At 37.4% G+C, this 24,347-nt stretch overlaps 2 protein-coding genes across 2 annotated transcripts; both read right to left on the bottom strand.

The window, feature by feature from the left end:
- Positions 1-12,066: 12,066 nt before the first annotated feature.
- On the bottom strand, positions 12,067-16,462 carry LOC122301891 (protein FAR1-RELATED SEQUENCE 5-like). The gene is made up of 2 exons (XM_043113250.1): positions 16,339-16,462; positions 12,067-13,016 (listed from the first exon to the last, which is right to left on the bottom strand). The coding sequence occupies exons 1-2, from the start codon at positions 16,460-16,462 to the stop codon at positions 12,067-12,069; spliced, it is 1,074 nt and encodes a 357-aa protein (XP_042969184.1).
- Positions 16,463-18,339: 1,877 nt separating this feature from the next.
- LOC122300916 (transcription factor MYB1-like) lies at positions 18,340-19,993 on the bottom strand. Its single transcript, XM_043111894.1, has 3 exons — positions 19,743-19,993; positions 19,488-19,617; positions 18,340-19,384 (listed from the first exon to the last, which is right to left on the bottom strand). The coding sequence occupies exons 1-3, from the start codon at positions 19,876-19,878 to the stop codon at positions 18,640-18,642; spliced, it is 1,011 nt and encodes a 336-aa protein (XP_042967828.1). The 5' UTR covers positions 19,879-19,993; the 3' UTR covers positions 18,340-18,639.
- Positions 19,994-24,347: the final 4,354 nt, after the last annotated feature.

Raw genomic sequence — 24,347 nt, forward strand, 5'->3', positions numbered from 1 at the left:
AATTCTACAACTGTTGGGTCTGACTAGTTTTGGTTTGCATGTTTTTGAGTTAAGTAACACAATTCTTGGTAAAATCAGATGCATTATTTTTTAAAAGTCTGCACATACTTTTAACCCATTAATAAAAATATGTGATAATAAGAATTAGTTTCTGATTTTAGTCAGATAAAAGTTTAAAACAAGCTATTACATTTTGTTTTTTGTGACACTTTTGTCAAGTGCAAGTCCATTGGGGGGTTTTGAGAAAGATTTTAAGTTTTTGAGTCTCCCATGTCAACACTAGTAAATAAGCTATTATATCTATCTACATCAGTCCATTTTTTAACTATATGAGACTCGGTTTAACTGACCCCCGAAATCTAACATTTTTCCAAAAATAATTACTTGATTCCTGCCCCTTTTACAGAACTAGCTTTGAAGTCTATGTTTGAGCCTTCACAACTAGTCTTCTTTTTATGTTTAAGTGTGTATTTTGATGCTGAAGGCAATATATAACATGAAGTACGCCAACATTTTAGTGAACTCTACAGTAGAGCAGAAAGTTTTCTTCCTGATCTCCGGATGTTATATACTTTATGTTGATTAACCTTCACTATAGCTTGTATTTATGATATAGCTGGAAGTATCTCACTGGAATTTTATTTTGTTATCCTTTTAATCAATTGGTTGGAGTTTTAAACCTTCATGCAGGTTTCCCCGATCTAACGTAATGATATCTTGATGACTTAAAACACTGGAATGTAAGTTCCCACTGTCTGCACATTCTGAACAGAACCTCAATAAAACTAGTAAAGTTTATTGGTAACATGGGTATTCTTTTCCTATTTCAAAAATTTTATTTCTTGCTACAGAACCCTGAGTTCGACTTCTCACAAGCACACATTTTCTTTTGCTTGACAGAATCAGTCATGTCAGCATCTCATTCATCTTCTTTACTTAATGATTTTGTCATCGAATCTCCAACTTGTTGGTGTGGTTTGAAAACACCACTAAAGACATCTCACATGTTGAAAAATCCCGGAATGAGATTTTATGCTTGCCCATACTATAAAACGGTAAAAGCAATTTGTTCCTTGCTTTGTTTTGTTTTGCCTAATGCTTTGCTGCCCAAGGTGTATTTTATCATATTAATTGGAAATTAATACTATGTGTAGGGAGAAGCAAGGTGTGAATTTTTTGTATGGGCCGATATACTTCATTTGCTAGAGGCAAATTTCCGTGCCTGTGAGAATAAGGCACCAAATATTACGTGGAATGATGTATTACAGCACGAGTATGCCGTTCGGAAAAGGGAAGATAAAGTCAGAGAGATAGCAAAGAATCTGAAAAAGTAAAAGCGAAAACTTCTTTGTTTGTACTGGCTTTTGACATTTGTAATAGTGTTTATTTGATTCGGATAAATTCTATGTAATGTTCGGTGTATGAACTCTTTTGGGTTTTGCATGGTTCTTTTGAAGTGCACATGGTTTGGAAGAAGACCATGTATGTAAATTGTATGGTGTTAACCTCACCGTGTAAAGAATAACTTTTGTGCAATTAAATTGACATTGTAGACTTTAGCAAAGTGTTATTTACTGAGATTGCTCAAAACACGGATGTTTTCGCCTTTTACAATAAGTTTTTATGCATTTTAATGTTTGTTTTTGGCATTTTCTGATCCTCATCTTGTAATAAGGGGAAGGTTGATTTATGTTTTTGGAGAAGGTGGATTTATCCCAAGTATATAACAGATTTTACTAGCTGCATTTTTGTATTGGAATTTGATTGATTATTGTGCCACTGCATTTATCAAGTTTAATGGCAAAACTGTTTTGGTCGATTTATAGCATCCTGTACGCACTTTCCAGTTTCACCTTTAATTGCTTAGTTTATCCTCTCCCACATTCTATTTATGGATATGGTAGAATGGAATTTAATAGTTGTAGATAAGAAGTCAACTTTATATCAGTAAGTGATGCAGGGGGATCCGAGACAGATGATGCTGAGCTGTCAGATTGCACCTTGATGGCGTTAAGATACCATGAGTTGGCAGATCAGCGCAAAGGCAGGAATTGATTGTGATATGTTCCTCATTGGGGCCGTTTTGAGTGCGTTTCAATCTTTTGGCCATAACTTTGGCTCCATGTGCCTTTTTTTTAACCTCAAATTCTGCTGTTTTTCCCTCCGAATCACTAGTTTTAATTATTTTTTATTATTTATGGTAATACTTCGCTTGTCAGTTAGGAAGTCATTTTAAATTCGATTTGGGCTGGATTTTTTACAGATTGCTTATTTTATTTCGAATTTTAATTTAGAATGATTTATAAGATTTTGCTATTTTTGGCAAAATTCGGATAAACACGATTTTTGGCTATAACTGTCCGGCTTGTGGACTGATTTTCATTATCGCTTGATTTTATAATATTCTGTTAAACCCTAGAGACTTTTCTCTCTAGTTTTGGGCGATTTTTCTCCTGTGAATCATCTATTGGAACTAGCTTGCAGGATAATCGTTATTCTATCCGATGTTAGTTGGCATCAGAGCTTCAACATCTTCTTAGGAAATTTCACTAGTTTCAATGGTTGGTGGTCGTGGTTGTGGTCGTCGTGAGCAGGTTCCGAATGAGGAAGCCCAACGCCGTGATCGCAGCGTTCAGGATGCGATGATTGAGGATTTGCAGAGGCAAGTCGTAGAATTAACCCAGCGCCTAGCGGCGCAGGATTTCGAGGATCGTGAGGCCTCTGATCACGATTCTAATTCCACTTTCAAAAACCCATATCACAATTGTGCTCTATTCTGTGAGCATAGTGATCGGGAGGAGCGTAATGGAGACCTCGGTTTTCGGGTCGATCTGCCCGAGTTTTTTGGTACGTTACAGGCCGAGGGATTCATGGATTGGATTAATGAAGTGGAGTGTATTTTTGATTATAAGGAAGTCCCCGATCGTGTGAAAGTGAAACTGATCGCTATCAAACTCAAGGGCAAAGCATCTGCATGGTGGGAGCAGTTGCGACGTTCACGAGACAGACAGGGCAAGGTCAAGATCACTGATTGGGAAAAGATGAAGAAGAAGATGAAGGGTCACTTCCTTCCCTTCGGCTACACACAAACCTTGTTTTAGCGACTTCATGAGTTGAGGCAAGGTGCGCGATCAATCGATGATTACACGGAGGAGTTTTACCAATTGGTCGCCCGGAACGATTTATCTGAGACGGAGGAGCAGATGGTGGCGTAGTATTTGGGGGGTTTGCACCAGCCCTTGCAAGATGTCCTCAGCCTTCATTCACTGTGGAATGTTTCGGAAGCCTACCAGCGTGCATTTGCTGTTGAAAAACAGCAAAACACGAGACTAGTGATCAGGAGCGATCAAAACAGTCGGCCAGTTCGCCCTCAGGATTCCCGTCCTATCCAACAGCCACCGCAAGGTAATTCTAATCCTACTATTAGATGTTTTCGTTGTGGTGAACAAGGGCATAGGGCGACTGATTGCAGGAAGCCTGCTAATCAAAAGGGCAAAAATTTGTTAATTGAGGAAAACGTGGTAGACGAGACTGAAGAGATTGGCGAGCCCGTGTATGACGATGATGAGATTGATGATGTGCTGTATGGAGATGGTCATGAGACTTTGGTTGTTCGCAAGAGTCTACTGACTCCCGACGGTGATTCAGGGGACGATTGGTTGAGAACCAATATTTTTCACACGACCTGCACAGTTGCAGATAAAGTCTACAAAATGATCATTGGCAGCGGCAGTTGTGTGAATGTAGTGTCCGAGGAGGTTGTCCAGAAATTGCAGTTGAAGACAGACCGTTATCCTAAGCCATACAAGTTGTCATGGCTAAATAAAGGCAGTGAGGTAACAGTTGATAGGCGATGCCTCGTGTCTTTTTCAATTAGTAGAAAATATTTCGATAATGCTTGGTGTGATGTTGTGTCTATAGATGCATGTCATGTATTGTTGGGTCGACCTTGGCAGTATGATCACAGTGTCATTCATGATGGACAGAAGAATACGTATTCCCTTAACATCAAGGGAAAAAAGATTGTGTTGGTGCCCCGACGGGAAGGACTCACTCCTACCCCAGTAGCCAATAATACTAACCTGCTTTCCATGTCCAGGTTTTTAGATGAGATTGAGCATGGAGGCGTGGTCTATGCTTTACTACCTTGCGAGAATAGTGCAGTAGACGTGGATACAGATTTACCAGTAGAGGTGCAGCGGCTGCTAGCAGAATTCTCTGACTTGATGCCAGAGGATCTTTCTCCTGGGCTACCGCCTATGAGGGATATTCAACATCAAATTGACCTTGTTCCTGGGTCAAGTTTGCCAAATCGACCAGCATATCACCTCAGTCCCAAGGAAGCTAAAGAGTTGCAGCGACATGTGGTAGAGTTGTTGGAGAGGGGCTATATCCGAGAGAGTATGAGCCCATGTGCAGTCCCTGCCCTGCTAGTGCCAAAGAAAGATAGTTCTTGGCGTATGTGTGTTGACAACCGAGCGATCAACAGAATTATAGTGAAGTATCGGTTTCCAATTCCCCGTCTGGATGATATGTTGGATCAGCTATCCAGTTCTAAGGTCTTCTCAAAAATTGACTTTAAAAACGGATACCACCAGATCAGAATAAGGCTTGGAGATGAGTGGAAGATGGCGTTTAAGACGCCACAAGGGTTGTATGAGTGGATGGTCATGCCTTTTGGGCTATCTAATGCGCCCAACATGTTCATGAGATTTATGCATTAGATCTTGCGGCCTTTTATGGGGAAATTCGTTGTAGTTTACTTTGATGATATTCTCATTTATAGTCTGACATGGGCTTCACACTTCGATCACCTCCGTGCTATTTTTGAGATGCTAAAAATGGAGTGCCTGTTTGTCAATCAGAAGAAGTGTTCTTTCTTCACTACTTCTATGAATTTTCTTGGTTTTGTTGTGTCTACTGATGATGTTCATGCAAATCAGTCAAAGATAGATGCAGTCTTGGAGTGGCCCAGACCAAGGACCTTACATGACATCCGAAGTTTCCATGGATTGGCATCTTTCTACCGCCGGTTCATTAGAAATTTCAGTACTCTGATTGCCCCTATCACAGAGTGCCTCAAGGGGCGTGATTTCCAGTGGTCTGAGGAGGCAGAGACCAGTTTTCAACTGGTCAAGCAGAAGATGACCGAGGCACCAGTTTTGGCACTCCTTGATTTTAACAAAGTGTTTGAGGTAAATTGTGATGCATCTGGCGTTGGCATTGGTGGTGTTCTGAGTCAAGCAGGTCGTCCGGTTGCTTTTTTCAGTGAGAAGCTATCGGGATCAAATAAAAATTATTCCACTCATGATCTGGAGTTCTATGTCATAGTTCAGTCCCTGAAGCATTGGCGTCACTACCTAGTACAAAAGGAGTTTATTCTGTTTACCGATCATGAGGCCCTGAAGTACATCAATGGTCAACACAAGCTGAGTAAACGTCATGCCAAGTGGGTGGCATACTTGCAAGAATTCACCTTTACGCTGAGGCACCAAGTAGGGAGTTTGAACCGCGTCGCAGATGCCCTAAGCCATCGTACCTTACTCCTCGCCACCATGAGTACCAAAGTTGCAAGCTCTGAGGCATTCATAGATATGTATGCAACTGATCCTTCCTTTAGAAGGATATTTCAGGAGGTAACTGATGGTCACCGTCATGATTTTATTTTGCATAATGGATATCTGTTTCGTGGATTACAATTGTGCATTCCAGATTGTTCATTGAGGCAACAAATTATAAGTGAGCTTTATAATGAGGGACACTTTGGCCGAGATAAGACCTTGGCCCTTATCTCTTCTGACTTTTTATTGGCCCAAGTTGACTAGTGATGTGGCCCATTATGTGGACCGTTGTTATGTGTGCCAGCGGTCTAAGGGAGTTCTCACCAATGCGGGCTTGTACACTCCCTTACCTGTTCCTGAAACTCCTTGGTTCAATGTCAGCATGAATTTTGTATTGGGCTTACCCCGCACCCAAAGGGCCTCGGATTCTATCTTTGTTATAGTTGACAGGTTTTCCAAGATGACCCATTTTGTAGCTTGCAGGAAGACTATGGATGCTATCCAGATTGCCCATCTTTATTTCAGGGAGATTGTGCGTTTACATGGTGTTCCTTGATCCATCACTTCAGATCGTGATACCAAGTTCATTAGTTATTTCTGGAAGAGCCTGTGGGGGAAACTGGGAACACAGTTGAATTTTAGCAGCGCCTACCACCCCAGAAGGATGGCCAGACCGAGGTGGTGAACCAGAATTTGGGCAAACTTTTAAGATGTTTGGCAGGAACTAAGCCGAAGCAGTGGGATTTGGCATTGCCTCAAGCAGAATTTGCCTACAATAGATTGAAAAACAGAACCACAGGCTTAAGCCCATTTGAGATTGTCTATGGTCAGAACCCATTCGGGGTGCTGGACTTAGCCCCTATTCCACGTATAGAACGTTTCAGTCCTAAAGCAGATGAGATGGCAGAGTATCTTCGGGGTATCCATGAGCAGGGAAAACAGACCATTCATGAGAGCAATACCAAGTACAAGACTCGGGTTGACAGTCATCATCGCCAGGTACTTTTTGATGTTGGTGATTTTGTTTGGGCTGTATTAACTCGTGATCGTTTTCCTGTTGGCGAGTATAATAAGCTTAAGGATTGGAAGATTGAACCTTGTGAGGTCATGTAGAAGATCAATGATAACACTTACAGGTTGTGCCTTCCCAGTCACTTGAAGACTTCTGATGTCTTTAATGTAAAGCACCTAAGTTCTTGTTTTGTGGATTCTGATGACACTACTCTAAACTCAAGGACGAGTTCTTTCCAACTCAGGGTGACTGATGTAGGGGGATCCGAGAGAGATGATGCTGAGCTGTCAGATTGCACCTTGATGGCGTTGAGATACCCTGAGTTGGCAGATCAGCACAAAGGCTGGAATTGATTGTGATATGTTCTTCATTGGGGCCATTTTGAGTGCGTTTTAGTCTTTTGGCTATAAATTTGGCTCTGGGTGTCGGAATTGCACATAAGACCCCAATTCGGAAAGCTCTTTTCGGCACGCACGCTGTCCACACGAGCATGGCTCCATGTGCCTTTTTTTCAACTTCAAATTTTGCTATTTTTCCCTCTGAATCATTAGTTTTAGTTATTTTTTACTATTTATGGTAATACTTCGCTTATCAGTTAGGAAGTTATTTTAAATCCGATTTGGGCCGAATTTTTTACAGATTACTTATTTTATTTCGAATTTTAATTTAGAGTGATTTTTGAGATTTTGTTATTTTTGACAAAATTCGGATAAACACGATTTTTGGCTATAATAGTCTGGCTTGTGGACTGATTTTCATTATTGCTTGATTTTATAATATTCCGTTAAACCCTAGAGACTTTTCTCTCTGATTTTGGGCGATTTTTCTCCTGTGAATCACCTGTTGGAACTAGCCTGCAGAATAATCACTATTCTGTCCAGCGTTAATAAGTCATTCAACACATTGGAATTTACAAGAACAGCCATCAAGTATGTCTCAATTTTCCTACTATAAAAGTTCAGATTTTAATACATAACATGAATGGAGCAACGATAGTACAACAAATTCCTAGAATCAGTCTTAAAATGAAATATTGCATAAAATATCTATGAACTTGTATAACATGAATGGACATTATATGAACCATTAAAAAAAGCAGCAAAATGATTTTCATCTTCAATTCAGTGCAGCCTCCTCAAACTGAGATCCACATAAGCTCGTGCATATAATGCATTCCGACTGAATCCACTTGTGTGTACTGCCAAGCATAGAGGATGCCTGTTAAACTCAGGTTTCTTCAGATAGACATCTCCAATTGATCTTGAGACCTACCAAGGGATGAAAGCATTTAAATGTAATGACTTTCTAGCAAATAGAAGCCTTTTGCCTTACATACAACAATTTCATTGCAATCTACTATTGTTCACTGTAACCATCAAGTTGAATAAATCCACACAAAAATGACAACACTTCTAGATTTATTCAAGCCCGTTTGAATTTAGAAAAGTATTATTTTCAAAAGAATTATACTTTATGTAGCTGCGTACAATAAGTGCATGATAAGATTTTCATGCACTATTTTTTTTACAGTTTATAAACAAATACAATTGGTTGAGTATACTTTACCAATGTACAGTTGATAAACAAATACAAAATGTGCATGTATCTGTATACGCAAGTATGGTGTGTGTATATTATTCACTAGACTGTACATAACTTTTCCTTGTTCTTTTAAATTTAAAAGAAAAAATAACCCTTTTGTGGTTATTCATTCTTGTCGTAGTGAATGATAAACATATATGAATAGACATACATATAGATACAACCCAAGTATATATATGGACGTTATAAAATAAAACCAGCTCTCCTCTTTTTATTTGTTCAGTATCGAAGAAAGCATTCTCACGCCATACTCTAGCATTTATGGCCTACATGAAGCTGATGAAAATGATAAGCTACTTGGTGTGCCACAGAAAACCTCTAGAATTTTATGATTTACTCTAGCATTTTGTGTTGCAGACACATGTTTATCATTTTTGTGTAGTACATCTCCCAGCCAAAAACAAGAGAATAAAGTTCATCCACAGATTAGCCATTGTTAAGTAAGCCAAACTCCAATTGCAAGCAGTTTAAATAACAAACTTGAGAAAAGTATCTCACCGTCAGAATAAAATAATGACTAACCTCTGAAGCTACATATTTTGCCCTCTAAATCTTTCCTGGTGGACTAGAAACTTCATCCAGGTACGAGATTGTTTCTGCTTCACACAGATTCAACTCCTACACAATAGGAAGTTCATGTACAGTTTAATAAATATGTTTCTTTTTTTGGAATGTAGCATAAAACAGGAATCTAAATCTGAAGCCTCAAACCCATGCAGTTAGCAGTATCTTTTTCGTCACATGACTCAGAATTGCTGGAGAATTTTCTTTTCAGCCTAGACACAGCAGCCGAAATTTTGGAGGACTCTACAAAATGAGTCCTAGTGACAGTTAACTTCAAGATGGCTTGAGCAAGAAATAGAATACCACCCTTTCACATAGTTCCTGAAATAATACCAGAACCAGAATGTTAACACCGTTTTGTCCATCACAAAACGGCGCCGTTTCATTTAGTGGGTTAATCTTAAGTGTAAACCCCCTTCCCCCCGGCCCCCCCTCCCGAGTCCCTTCGCACATCCGAAACCCAATCTTCTCGAAAGCTCTCTCTCCCTCCCGTCGCCCCCGTGTTCCCTCCTCCCTCTCGCAAGCAGTTGGTCCGCTACACGCCGTATTCCCTCCTCCCTCTCTCTCGCACGACGCACGGTACACGGTAAGTTAGCTCGTTCTCTCCTCTCTCTCCTTTCTCCGTTGATTTTTATTTTTTTTTATTTTTTTTTTAGTTTTGATCGGAGATCGGAAGAATGATGGGTTGAATCGAGGATGGAGGATGGGATTTGTGAATTGTGTGCTGTGGATTTGTGACTTGTGTGATTGTTTCGGATTTCAATTTTTTTGGATTCATTGGATTGTTTTTTTTTTTTTTTTTTTTTTTTTGTAAATTTCATTGAAACCCTAACCCCTAAATTGATTTAAGGGTGGTACTACATCGAAGACACATACACCGACCCCAACGCCTTCTACAGACACCGTGATCAGGCCTCCTACAAAGAAGCACAGAATGCCGTGGACTAAGATCCTCGCACGGAATCTCACACTAGTCCATCAATATACGGAGGTCGTGTCTGAGTTAGACAACTATTTTTCAGCGAATATGATTCAAGATGATGATGATCATTTCGATATATTAGGATGGTGGAAGAATGCCTCAAAGAAATATCTCATCATTTCTGAGATTGCTCGCTGTATTTTGGTCATCCCTATCAGCACCGTTGCCTCAGAGTCAGCCTTTAGTACCGGAGGTCGTATATTGGATCTTTTCCGTAATTCATTGTCTCCTACAACTGTAGAGGCATTGATATGCACACAGAGTTGGACGATAAGAAATGATATTCATGTTCCAGATATTTTAGATTTTAAGGAGACTGATGAGGGTGGTGATCAGTCTGGATTTGGTCCACCTGATAATTGTTTTTATTTTATTATTTTAATTTATTTATATTCATTTCCATTTCATCCTTATTAATTTTAATATTAATTTTTGTAGTAACACATGAGATGTCTAGCACCTCTACAACATAAAAATGTGCTCAAGCCTGGGCCGCCCCAACTGTCACACCCCTTGACTCAAAGACAAGCCACAGCTGTCAACCCTCTTTAGAATATTCAATTTTTAATTATTTGTTCAAATTTTGTATTCAATGATTTGTAATGTTGATACAATGTCCCTTGGACACTTTTATGTTTGTAATTTTGTAATTCTTTAGTCTTTCAATTTTGTAATAATTTAGTTATTATTATTAGTTTATTACGTATTAGACTCTTAGACTAGTAACTTTTATTAGCCATAAAATTAATTACCATTCATAACACTTTTTTTTTAATCTGGTTTTTAAATTTTTTTTTCTTTTTTACTTATAATTTTATGGGTTGAAAAAATGAAAATGACCTACAAGCTTTTTTTGGGCCAAAAATACAATCTTGTGGGCCATTTTTGACCCATTGCTGAGGTTTCTAGGCCCAAAATGGCCCAGAAATTGCTTCTGGGCCTAAGGGGTGCGGGGGGGCGGATGGATTGCCCCCCCACATTGTACCCCGTCATGCAGGACGGGGTACCCTACCCCCGCACACCGGGGGCGGGGGACAGGGAAGCATTTCCCCATCCGCCCCATGCGGGGGCGGGGTGCCGGGGGAGGAGGGGGGGTCTACCCCGCATCGTATGGTGCAGGTAGCACCCCTAATATATTAGAATTAGAACTATAAAATATACAGTAGCCAAGGTGTTTCGACAATTATTACCAGTTTTTTTCTCTTTGTTGCAATCTTCTCCACGGGTGGAACCCTCCTCTTATTTGGAGATCTCCCTTTCCCTCGAACAACGTTAGGGCTTAAAATCTTTTTATCCTTATCCAAGACCACCGTTGGGTTCACCTAAGTTGATTGGAATGTCGAGTCACACGTTGAACCGATGCATGTTTTATCAAACTCGTCAACATAGTGCATAAATGCATGGACTTTGTTAGTGTTTGAGGATATTTTGGCTACTAATTTCGAACATCTTTGAATCATCAGCTCGTAATTACACGTGTCTGACCTACCCCGCACGTCATCATAACTACTTCTGATTAGTGTGTAATGCATTTTTATGTCATTTCTCCATTGATCTAGGAAATATACATCTGGCAGCACATTAATATTTTTCAACTGACAAACTCTAAGTGCATGCCTACATATAATCTCCCTCATCTTAAACAATCCACAAGTGCATTTTACCTCACACTCATCTTCGTTATAGTAAACTGAGTAATGAACTCTTTTGGTTTGCTCATCAAACGATATTTTATCCAACACATCAAATGTTAAAATGCAACCTTGTGTGCTTACCAACTAACAATTACAACACATTAGGCCCATCAACTCTCGTTGGACCTCCTTAAACTTTGCATTGGTATAGACTTTTTGAAATTGCTTCTCAATGTTAAAAGGGGAGACGCAGGGTATAGTTTGGTTGCTACAATTGAAATCAGCAGTTGTCTCGGCCTCCACTTTCTTTCTAAGAGCATTATCAAATTGGTCAACAAATTCTTTCAACGTCATCCCAGCATGGACATACCCGTCAAAAAATGCATTCATACTTTCGGACCTTTGCATTGTACTCATTCCAGCCTAAAATACACTCTTGAGGAAGACTGGAACCCAAAAGGACCTCTCCTCATATAAGGACTGAAGCCAATTGTTGCCGAACAGATCATACTTTGCAAGTAGTTGACCCTAGCTCTCCTCAAATTTTGTAGTGGTATGCGAATCATATAATGCAGACTGAATGTCAGTTTTCAACCCATAGTTGAATTTTGCGTGCGATCCTAACTTCTCTGGAAGTTTGCGCATTATATGCCATAAACAATATCTATGGCGAGTTTCACGGAATACAATAGCAATTGCATTCTTCATCGCTCAATCTTGGTCGGTTATGATAGCTTTGGGCGCCCTACCCTTCATGCAATCCAACCACATTTGGAACAACCAAACAAAACTATGTGTGTCCTCGCTTGATAGCAATCCCGCCCTGAATAGTATGGACTGGCCATGATGGTTAACACCAACGAATGGAGCAAAAGGCATACCGTACCTATTTGTTAGGTACGTTGTATCTTTCGATACAACGTCTCCAAAATACTCATAGGCGGCTCGACTCCGTGCATCAGCCCAAAACACATTCCGTAGCCTTCCATCATCATCCACGTCCATGTAAGAAACAAAGCTATCGTTCTGATCTCTCATTCTTTTGAAAAACTCATTAAGTGCATTGCTACCTCCTTTACCCAACCTTAAATATCTAGCTTTGTCAATATAATTCCTACAATCTTTCTCTTGAAAAGCCAGATTCTCATAACCCCCCGCGTTAACTACAAGAGAATAAAAGTTCTTGTTCATTCGTATACCAGCTCTATCATTCAGCTCGAGGATCCTTTGACTATATTCATCTAGATGCTTGTGCGATTGCAAGAGTCTACTATTCTTGGGGCTCAAAGTAATATGGTTGTGAGAATTTTCTGCAGTAGTCAAAACCAATTTCTCATGACAGTTCAATGTTACATTTACCTTCACCTTACAATCCGTTTTAGTTGTTGCTCGTGGCTTCGAGATATTAGTGTTTGGCTTCGGATAGTACTTTCCGCCACGGGCACAACCAATAGTCAGATACACAGGCCTCCCATCATCATCTCTTTTAGTCCTCTGTGTCCTTACGCCAAAACCTTCTTGCTTGGCATACTGCTTATAGTAGGCAATAAGCTCTTTCTCACTGTCAAACTCCATACCGAATCTTAGTGGTTCAACTTGTACCTCATCATCCGGGACAACAGTGCTACCCTCTAAATCTTCATTTATGTCGAAGAGCATTTCTATGAATGGAAACATAAGGATGAATTAGCATCAATTCAATATTAGCGTCATTAAATACATAGAATCGAATAGTATAATACCATCAGCATCATGACAACTTCCAAAATTTTTTTCAAATTCAGATTCTACACTATTTGGTATCATTGACGCGGGAAGCATTTCTTACCTCAAGTCTTCCGAATTACTTGACGACTGGTACTGATTATAAGGTGGCATCTGCTCAATAGTAGCACGACGTTAAAAAAAATGAAATGACTTTAAACAAATTAAGTAACATGTAGATTTTTTGAATTTGGATAACAAACTCAAATATACCCGACATGAATCTTCAACTCTAATAAAATCCTCCAAATTACTCAGTGGAGGGTAGGGAATCTCGTGAGGATGCTGCCATTATGCAATTAGTTAGGCATGAGCATGTCAAACACACTTTAATAGAAAATAAAACATCAACCTGCCTACTCACATGGTCGACATTTGGAGATCCAAATAAATTCTGATGTGTGTAAAATCGCTGTGAAGTCGACGTCGAAGGTCTGGGTGCCATTCTATCTTCCTCTTCCCCCATCATACTAAAATTAAGTCAGTCTTCCGAGGCTTTAATTCAGACTGCACAAAAGAAGAAAAATAAACATTAAACTGTCACAGTTAATATAGAATCTCACACTTGAATAACTGTGAAAATATTATTGCTACAAATAGCATTTTTTGCTAGTGGGAGTTATTAATGCAACCTCTCAATAAGGGCAAATATCCAACACTGTTTATTTGGATGTTATTCACAATTTCTAAATTTATCTATTTAACCTATGAAAAAGAATAAAAATACTAGGACCAAAGAATTTCTAAATCAGATTGGGAAATCCAAGATGGAGCTCTTGCCTCACAACATGCACAGAAACAACAAGAAAAATAGCAACTGGCTGATTCCCAAAATTCTGAAATCACATTTGAATAAACTACTGGCCTAGAATCAGTATTGGCAACTAGCATATGACCCAAAGTTAACACTAAAATTAAGTTATTGCATGAATGGAAGTAGTTCTTGAATAATTTCATAACCAAGTCATGGTGATACTTACTATGAAACAAGACTAGCATTCAATTCAGAACTTCAAATGATGACCACTGCATAAAAATTTTTAATTTCTAGACCTTAAATATTTTTTTAAAAATCTCAACACTATAAATCAATATATGAAAATTTTTGTAGAAAATCACAGACTGGGCAAAACTGCAAAGTTCTCAATAACGTCCCAGAACCTTGGTGGTAGATTTTAATTACATGATCTTTCCTTTCAAAATAACATTATAATGAATCATACTCTATAACTGCTGCATATATAATCATACAAACCAGTATCAAAGCCAAATGAGATCCAACCCAATAAGCCAAATGTAAAGCTAATAATATTTTTATTCATTATAATAATCCCCAATAAGCATAATCAATGAGGAAATGCTAAAAGTCAACTTTTTCCCAAGTTGGGAATTTGGGAGAAGCATTTCTGCACTACAATTTACAGCAGATAATAGAAATGATGAAAGCAAAATCAAAGGAATTTGAATTCACATAAGAAAGATAGATTAACATTATGGTTTTAGGTCTTATTTTTGGCTACATCTTATATTTTTTTATAAATGAATATCTTATTTTTATTTTGTGTATAGGACGGATTTGGGCATGACACAATATACTGAAGTTCGATTGTCCACGAATATGGGATTGTTACATCTTGTTAAAACTCAGACTCTTGTTAAAACATTATGGTTTTAGGTCTTATTTTTGGTTACATCTTATATTTTTTTATAAATGAATATCTTATCTTTATGTTCTTGATGAAACTCAGAGCATCTGTAGCACAAACTCTAAGAATAAATCATAAATCAAAACCCGTTTACAGAATCACCACTAAACCAAGATAGCCCACGTAAACCACCGACATAAACAATATAATGAATAAAAAAATAGAGAAACAAATAAATGTAGCTTCTTGAATGACAGTCCGCACAAAGAGCAATAACAAGAGGTGAAAGCTAGGAAACGAGGAGTAAATGAGTTGTAACCGACCTGCTATTAGCAGAGGAAGCTGCATTGCAAGAAAAGCAAGCAAAAAGGGTGTCACGTATGTTCCCATGGTCAAGACAAAGAGGGAAAATTCCTCACAGAGAGATATATGAACTGTATGCATATATTTGTGAGGCTTGAGCTATATGATGTTCTATGAATCACTGGATTTTTTTCCTTTTTTATTTTTTTTTCCTTCTTTTCTATTTATAAGACCACATATTGAGTACAGTAGAGTGGTGAATGATGATGCAAAAAATTGATTCGCAATACAGATAATCAGCCTACATCAAACAATGTATGAAAGAGATGCTTGAAAACAAAGCTCGAAACCAGCGGTCAAAAGCCATGCAATTTTTTTTTTTTAAGCATGCCCTAATCCGAAATATCCATCTCACAGAACTCAAAACTCACCTATCCAAGTACATGATAAACGTAACCATATGGAAGTTCACTTTTCACAAACTTTCTGTTACCTTCATATGAGCAACGCCGGCGGCCAGAGAGTTTCAAGGACTTCGTAGTCCAAAAATTACACCATTTTCTTGTTAAAGGATTTCCCGAGGAGCGGCGGCTTCGAATGAGCAAAGTGGTGACGCTCGGTGTTTCTGGGCGGAGAGCTGGTGGCGCTGGGCAGAGTAAGGTGTGTCGCGGGCGACATAGGAGGGGTTTTGCGGGAGGGAGGAATTCGAAATGCAAAACATCAACCGTATTCCATTTTCTAAAAATGCACACTTTGAATTATTAAAAAAAAAAAGGGAAGCCACGTATGGTGTGCAAGTGTGCAGCTGCTACAGTTGTTGTTCCGTAGAAGAACTCTGGAATTAATTAGTGGTGCAGGGGACCATTATAGTAATTTCGTTCATTTGATTATATTTTTTTTCAAAGTTAATAAAATCTAAATAGAGAAAGAGAAAAAGAAATCAGAGGTCGCTTCAGGGTGTGTGGAGGTGACAGAAGGTAGAGAAATCGAGAAAACAAAATGCAAAAAAATAAAAATATAAAGACAAGAAAAGCCAACTATAGCCAGAGAAACAACCCACCATCACCTAATACGTGTTGACTCATTTTCTTCGTAAACCCTTCAGACCTAGCTTGTAAATTACAGGCTTTAAGCTTGATTGATTCTTTTCAAACCCAATTTGTAAAACCAATTTTATTATTATAAGCTTTAAACCCAGTTTGCCGTTGAGGCGCCGGGAGTGTCAAATACAGTAGGATCTGCCTTCAGAAATATAGGCAAGCCACGATACCGAGACGCGTGGAGAAAGCACCATGCTGACGAATCAGCTCTGCCACGCCACTCTTGGCCTCAGCATTGTCCTTGTTGCCATTGGCATCTACCTCATTAGCGAACAAGTGTACGACAAGCTCCATGCTCCTTCCTCTTCTCACCACAACCACTTTGCTCAATCAACTTCCTCTGCTTCACACTGAAGGTCATTCTCTAGCTAGTTTTACGGTTTTCTTTGGTTTTCGATTCGATTGTACTTAATTTTTACACCGACCCATTTGCGCTAATCTTTACGGTTTCTCCTACTCCTTGAAGAAGAATTGTTGCCCAGCTTTCTTCGATACGGATCTGAAGCAAATTAAGAGAACAAGCTAATGGAGAGAGAGAGAGAGAGAGAGAGAGAGAGAGAGAGAGAGAGATGAGAAACTCTGGCACTACTGGAGAAAGAAAGAAAGATATATGAGAGAAATGAGAGACTTTTACACTGATGCAATTAATGAGAAGAAGAGAGATAGTAAATTAATGGAAAAATAGAAGTTAACGGAAAAGTAAAGAAAATTAACGGAAAAATAAGAAAAAATGTTAGACAACCACTTATATAATAGAGTAGATATTTTCTTCTTATCGATGTAATTTAATAAGGAACGATGTTGCCTTAATAGACAAGTATTTGATCAACTAGCTACCGTTTCTTATTTTACTTTTCCTTTTTAAATTGTCCATCTACTCTCGAGCAATTATGTTCATCGTCTCTATATCAAGCACCACATTTGATTTTTTGTATGTTATCTTCTTGTTAAATTAAAGTAATTATTATACTCATAATTCATATACCGTATATTTGCTAAGAAGAAAAAAATAAAAAATAAAATATAATGCATGGTGCAGGAATGATGTTGTACTCTCTAATTTATGTGTTCGACGGATAACTATACTAATTATTACAATACGAAGAAATGAAGTCAAAACATGATACACAACCGTAAAAATAATGATAAAAAAATGGGCCCCTTGGACATCAAATACTCATGGAATATTGTACACGTACATTTAGTACATGAGATCAAGGCATGCATGTATATTAATGCTTTAGCAGAAATAATCAAAATAGAGAGCCCCATTATTAGCATTCCATATACATATCCCGCTGATGAGTTCCTTAATCCTTGTAGAACTTCCGGAATTGAATGCAATGCTCAGGGATTTAACTATTTTGGACACATGCATGCACGTACATACAAGAACTCACTAGCTAGCTCGTATGACAACTTCTGCTCAAATTTATTTAGGAGATTCCGACATATTTACTGCATGCTGATCATGTACAATAATTAGAAGCATTTTGGGCGCACCCAAAGCAGGTCTTCTATGAGTCGCGGTGGATAAACGTGGGGGAGTCGGCCGATATATTTAATATAAAAAAATAAAACCAGACAAAAAAAATATATCAGAGGCAAACAGATCTCAATTCGTGTGGAACTCTTCTTCGGTTGGGACTGGGTCTTTGTCTCCGTGCCTTCGTCTTCAATGGTCTTTTCGTGCTTGTCTTCGTCTTCGTTGTCTTCAAGTGGATGCGTCCGTAAGGAGGTGGGTCTGTCATCTTTAAAGTGGTATTCTTCTTCAAGTGGTCCTCAGTTGATCTTTGAGAAGAATATTTGAGAACCATCAAAAATCGGTGGAGGGGCTCAAAATATATTAAATATTTTTTTTCATATATCATCTCAAATATTCTTCATTCCTTTCATTTCGAATGTACCAAATGAGGCAAGTATGAATCATCTTAAACATATCCACGATTTGCAGGTCGCCCCTTAATCCTCTCCATGCGTAAAATTGATCCACAACTCCTCTAGCCATGACCCAAGCCAAACCAATTAATCAGAACTTTTTTTGGAATATTAGGAACACCATCCATTCCTTAGACAAAACAGAGGGTTCTTTGTATAAGTAGAACTTTATCGTTTGGCTGGCGAGAAAACGAGAGAGAATGGAAAAAAAAGTAAAAATTTGTAGCAGTATGTATCAGAAACTTTGATTTGCGCCAGGAATGGTCTGCACTTTTGTCTCTTGGGTTTTCATTGTCTTTATACATATAAAAACGCCATTGATTGAACTGAGAGAAGACACTAAGGCTGCGTTTGGGTACTTAAACCCAACCTAAGTGTGTGGGCGGGAGAGAGAGTCTGTACAAGTCAAAGCTATATACATAAACGGTGCGCTTCATTTTCCACATCAGCAGCAGTTTCCCTACGGCTACGCTGGCCGACCATATTTAGCTTTTTTCCACCCAAAGTAGGGTTATACACATTTCAGAAATAATCTAGGTTAATTTAAACTGATCATCAGAATTTACCTCGGAACCATGCAATATATCTTTAGACACACAGAGCCAGTCCAAGTACTCAGACTCAGTCAGAGGAGCCATAAGTTGACAATCCTCCGACCCATGCAGTTCTGTTTCTTTAGAAACCAAGGGGGCATGATCAATAAATGTTGGTGAAGAATGGTCTTTATCATGACAGGTAGTAATACTAACACCACCGTCATTATTGTTTTTGTTTTGAAAACAAGATAGCTCCGAGAAATCCGTGCTCATCAGAGTCCCTGACAGGAAACTTTTGTCAATCTCAAAATCCATCATGAAGTTGGATAAATGATTTTCTTCCAAATTGTACTTTGAAAATTCAACTGTGTGGTGATACTCATCAAGAACTAAAGAGGGATGTTCAAAGACGACTGGCTTGGTGCCAAACGGCCGCTGCTGCTGCTGATGATCATGTGGTTCTTGTGACCCCGAGGTACTGATCAGGATAACTTTGGTGCACCTTCTTGCCTTTGTACGTATCACGGCACATGAAGCGCCTGTATCTGCTTTTGGTGGTTCGATTACAGCTGACGCTTTGGTGGGGTTTGGCTTTTCTTGTGCTTGATTTGATGATGATGATCTACGTTTTGAGGCGGTGTTGGGGTGACCTAAGAGTACTTTCTTTCCAATGTTGGTGTTCCAGTAATTCTTGATTTCATTGTCTGTTCGTCCAGGAAGCCGCCCAGCTATCAGAGACCATCTGCAATGAGACATACACAGGACATTCTCATCATCAATAATCTGCGGTTGTCAATAAATTATAGGCTTTCAATTTTTATCGTGCTTCTTAGTTACTTCATCACCTGTTTCCCAAGAGTTTGTGAAGCCTGATAATTAGCTCCTCTTCATCATTGGTTATGTTGCCTCTCTTAATTTCAGGTCTTAGGTAATTCAACCACCTTAGCCGGCAACTCTTCCCACATCTCTTAAGCCCTGCATAACCCATTAAAATATTTTTATATTCTTAAGCTTAATCTACCGCAATAAAGAAAAGGAAAAACACAAAAACGCATAAGGTTGTTCCTCTGTTCTCTAATAGATGGACAAAAATATCTAACCAGCTCTTTTGGGAAGGTCTCTCCATTTTCCTTCGCCATGAATTTTGATGTATCCTTTGAGTATTTTGTCTTCAATAGCTGTCCATGTTCCCCTATTCAAGCTCTGATCTTTTGAACAACAAGGACTCCTTCCCATTTTAACCAATCTCCAAGAACCCCCACCTCTCTCTCTCTCTCTCTCTCTCTCTCTCTCTCTCTCTCCAGTTGTTTGCAGTGGACAGAGAGATCGAGAGACCCTCTATAATTGAAGATGGGGGGATTATTGTAGTAGTGTTCCTATTTATATATTGTCACGAAGAATGGTAGAGGGCACGAACCACTAACGTCACCATGTCCGTACGTAGCTATCGGCCTCATGTTCCCCAAAGACTGGGATCAAGAAGATGCGTAGGTTGCACGTGAAGAACGTGCGTCCGGGTCCATCAATTTACCGAGCTGCTTCTCCAAACACCCAAGCACGTGATGATGACGAATAGCTCTCCGTAAAATCTCTGCAGCTAATAGGACAAAAAAAAAATAAAAAACAGTAAAGAGAGGAAGGATATATCATGTAAAATAAAAATGACCACGGCGAGAATTATAATTATGTTGACTGCTAATTAATTAAAATTGAGAAAAGATGCAAAACAATATGAAGAAAACTTTGAAATATTTGAATAATAATAATATTTGAAATTATAAACAAAAAAGAAAAAAAAAACTAATATTGCCCCAATCTAAGAAATTAAGATTTTTTTTTCTTTTATTAAATGGGCATATTCACATTTTTTAAGTAGTTTAGCACAATCAGTATAGAATTTGAAACAAATAATCCATATTAATTTGAATTTGTATAAAAAATTTATAAAATTTAAATTATAAAATGATATTCTTGATGTTATATGTCAAATTATAAAATTATTTTTATTATTAAATAAATCTAATATGTCATATTTAAGCATATCAATTTGTGATGGTTGCTTTTCCTTTTAATTACATCTTTCTTGGAGCTAAACTTGCATTTCTAGAGCAAGAAAATCATCATATATAAGTAGTACTGCATACTGCATGCACCTGCCATTCTACCATACAGCTCCCGCATGGGAAAACGTCTTTTTCTTAAAGCTAACTTTCTTGCTCCTGAAAGTTCGTTGAAACTCGAAACCTAAGGACATAAAGTCATTCTCCAAATTTCAAAATAAAAGATTGTGATCTTTACAGCATATATATATATATATATAATATGTTATACACGACATCACTAAAATTATAAGATTAAGATTATTTTTATTTGTTGAACCAAATTCAATTCATTTCAAATCAATCATTGATGAAACTTAGTATTACTTTTTCAATTTCTCATAAAAAAGTTAAATCCATATCAACATATTTAATGTATTTTAACCAAAAAGATTAAACTCATCTTAATCTAAAAAAGTTAAACCTATCTCAATAGGATTTACAAAATATTACTATTTACAATTCAACATACTCAATTTATCTCAACATTCAAATGTAACCTAATTTAATCATATAATATATATATATATATATATATGTATGTATGTGTGTTATCGGACTACACACAGATCTTACCATGTCGTCTGTTAACAGTTGGACCACGTGAACAAATTAACTAATGGGGTTCATGTGTGCATGGTTAATTTTTAGATGACAAACTGTATGCATGCCTGCCATGGTACGTACGTATACATTGAAGGAAATTATGCAGTACTTGGGTTGCAAAAATAAACTGAGGTTGTGTTAACTTCTAAATTTGTAGGTATCATGAGCTGGGGAATTAAGCTAACTAGCTAGCTTCAGCCGTCAATTCAGGCTCCCTGATTCAATCCATGGCTGCTGCGTGTAGCTGCTTGTTTCGTCACATGGTGGCCTGTATGCTGAATTTGGATTAATCATTGGACAGATTTTGAATATTCCAAATTAGGGAGAAGATTCTGGAAATTGAAAAGGACCTGCGCAGATCGTTTTCAATTTCCACACAAAGTCGAACTGGCATGCCAACGAATGACCAATTATATAATATGAGAGGACTTTAGTTCGCCATTATTGATGCTAGCATCCCCATTTAACATGTCTGCCATTTACCTGCACGCATTCATTAGAATAGCTAACCCTTTAAATTTAGTTGCACGTACGTTGTTGTTTTGCGGAGGCGGATTCTACCATTCAACGCTAAAAGGCAGGAAAAACGACAACGACGTCATTAATTTACACACGTGACATGTTTAATACTGAAGTACCCTTCCGGCCTCTTTTGAACCTACGTTGAATTTTGGCCGGAGGGCTTTGTGTGTGTCGAATAATGTTATACATTAATATATTATCATTTTATTTATATTTTATTATATATAATATGATATATTTATTATTATTTAATAATAAAAAAATATTCACTAAATAATTATTTAATGATAATAAATATATCACATCTTATTACTTAATAGTATACAAATGATATGATAATATATCGTATAAAATTTTCCTTTATCATATAGTGATAGAGTAATGTCTTGCATCACTGCTCACTCAAAGTCTTCAATGGCCTTTTGGCATTCCTTGTCCAAGACCGAGGTTGTTCCTTCTTCAATAAGTCTCTTAGTAGTGCAGCCCTCCTTGAGTATCTCTTGAGAAATCTCCGATAGGAGTTCAAGAGCCTAAGGAATGAGCACAACTCGCTTACAATGGTAGGAAGCTGCCACTCATGCATAACCCGTATTTTGTAGTCATTTTGAAAAAGTGTAGAATTTTTTATTAAAAAATAAATTTCTTTTCATACAGTGGGTCTCATATTTATTTATTCTTTTAAAGTAATTGTACGGCACTTATACACTCACGATTACAACTATCATTTCTTATAATGATATATATCCTACGTACATCATTGTTTAAGAAACCAAATATGTACTGAAAAACAGCTGATTATAATACACTCATTTTGCCTTTATTTTTTTATTTAGGTAATTTTTATAATTATTTAGAGTGTGGATAGAAATATTAGAGTCACATTAATAAGGGATATTAAAAATATTGAAAGATATTGCGAATGTGCAAGTTAGAGGAAATAAATATATACACTTTTTTATATAAATAAAAGATACTATTTAAATAATATAAAGAAATAATAGATAAGTTGATGTGATTCATTGCAAAAGTTAAAATAGACAAAAAGAGGATAAATCTTGATTAGTTAAAATAGATATAAGTTTAAATAAACCATTGCATGGGGATGCTCTAAAGCTTTTAATGAGAAAAATATATAAATTCTATATTTGGCATGTAATATATTGTTTGGCAGAGTTGTAAACAGTGAATTAAACAGATAAACATGCAAAGGAAAAGCATATTGTCTCCCAGGAATGAGTATATTATCTCATAACTCTATTATCATTACAAGAAAAATAAGAACTTTTTATGGATTATTTGTGATGATAATAAATTCGTTTTGATAAAAAATAATTATTTTTACAGAAAATAATTAGACACAAATAAATAGTTTTCTTATATATGTATAAATAGGGTGGCTCCGGTCCTTCTCACTGTGAAACTCCAATATACAGTCTGAAAGTTTGATGATCATGGAGGTTATGTCTTCAATAAAATTATTTGAAGATACCCATTACGCCAGGTATGCATGCACCGAATCGGAATCCGATATATTTTCACAGGCTCCCCCTATTAATTCCTCTGGCTTACGTGTTTCTGAAACAGCTAGTTAAGTATATAGGTCTTTCCAGAAGGAAGCTCAATAATGCAAAGCCCCATAACTCCCAAACTATACATTACCTCTAGAATTGACATTTTTATTATTATTATTATTATTTTAGTAAGTAAGAATACCAAAAATAGAAGCTGCAATTAAAAATAATATGAAATATTTGTTTGGATAATGGACAATTTTTTTTTACTGTAATTATAATTTGCACGATACGGTACGTGAACAGAAAGTAATCCATTCTTTAGAAGAGTGGCTCTAGCCAAGCCACACATGAGATCCGGACTCGGATTCCGATAGTGTAATTTTTTTTTTTTTTAAAAAAATTCTTCTATTTTTTAATACTTTTATATTTTTTTAAATATTTATAATATTATTAAAAAATATTTCTTTAATCACTAAATTAAAAATAAAAAAATAAAATTACCGTGGGATCCACATGTGTGACTTTAATTAGCATTTCTGTTCTTTGAAATGCGAGGAAAAAGTGCATACATTGCACGTGCATATATATATAAATAGAGATAATGTAGAGGACCAGTACAGCTGGTACGTGAGGCTGAGTTTTAATGTTGCTAACTAATGTAGAGCATGCTCCTACATACGTGGATATCACTCCATCTCTAAATTCAAAGGTCCAAATTAAGTGTCCGTGTCTTGATCTGCGCATGCATGCATGCAAATGGAACGCCGAATTAAAGTCACTTTTTCAGAAGGTGTATTGGGACAAATTGTAGAGGCCCAACGATATGAATGTATTGATCAGACAGTACACATCAATCAGTTTTCAGAATTAGGCTGATTATTGGAGAAGAGTAATAATGCACCATTAATGCTGATCGTAACTGCTGCGCTTTCGCTGGCTAGTGGCGATACGCATTTTCTAGTGT

Source organism: Carya illinoinensis, chromosome 2 (assembly GCF_018687715.1).
Source record: "Carya illinoinensis cultivar Pawnee chromosome 2, C.illinoinensisPawnee_v1, whole genome shotgun sequence".
In the NCBI taxonomy this organism is placed as follows: Eukaryota; Viridiplantae; Streptophyta; class Magnoliopsida; order Fagales; family Juglandaceae; genus Carya; species Carya illinoinensis.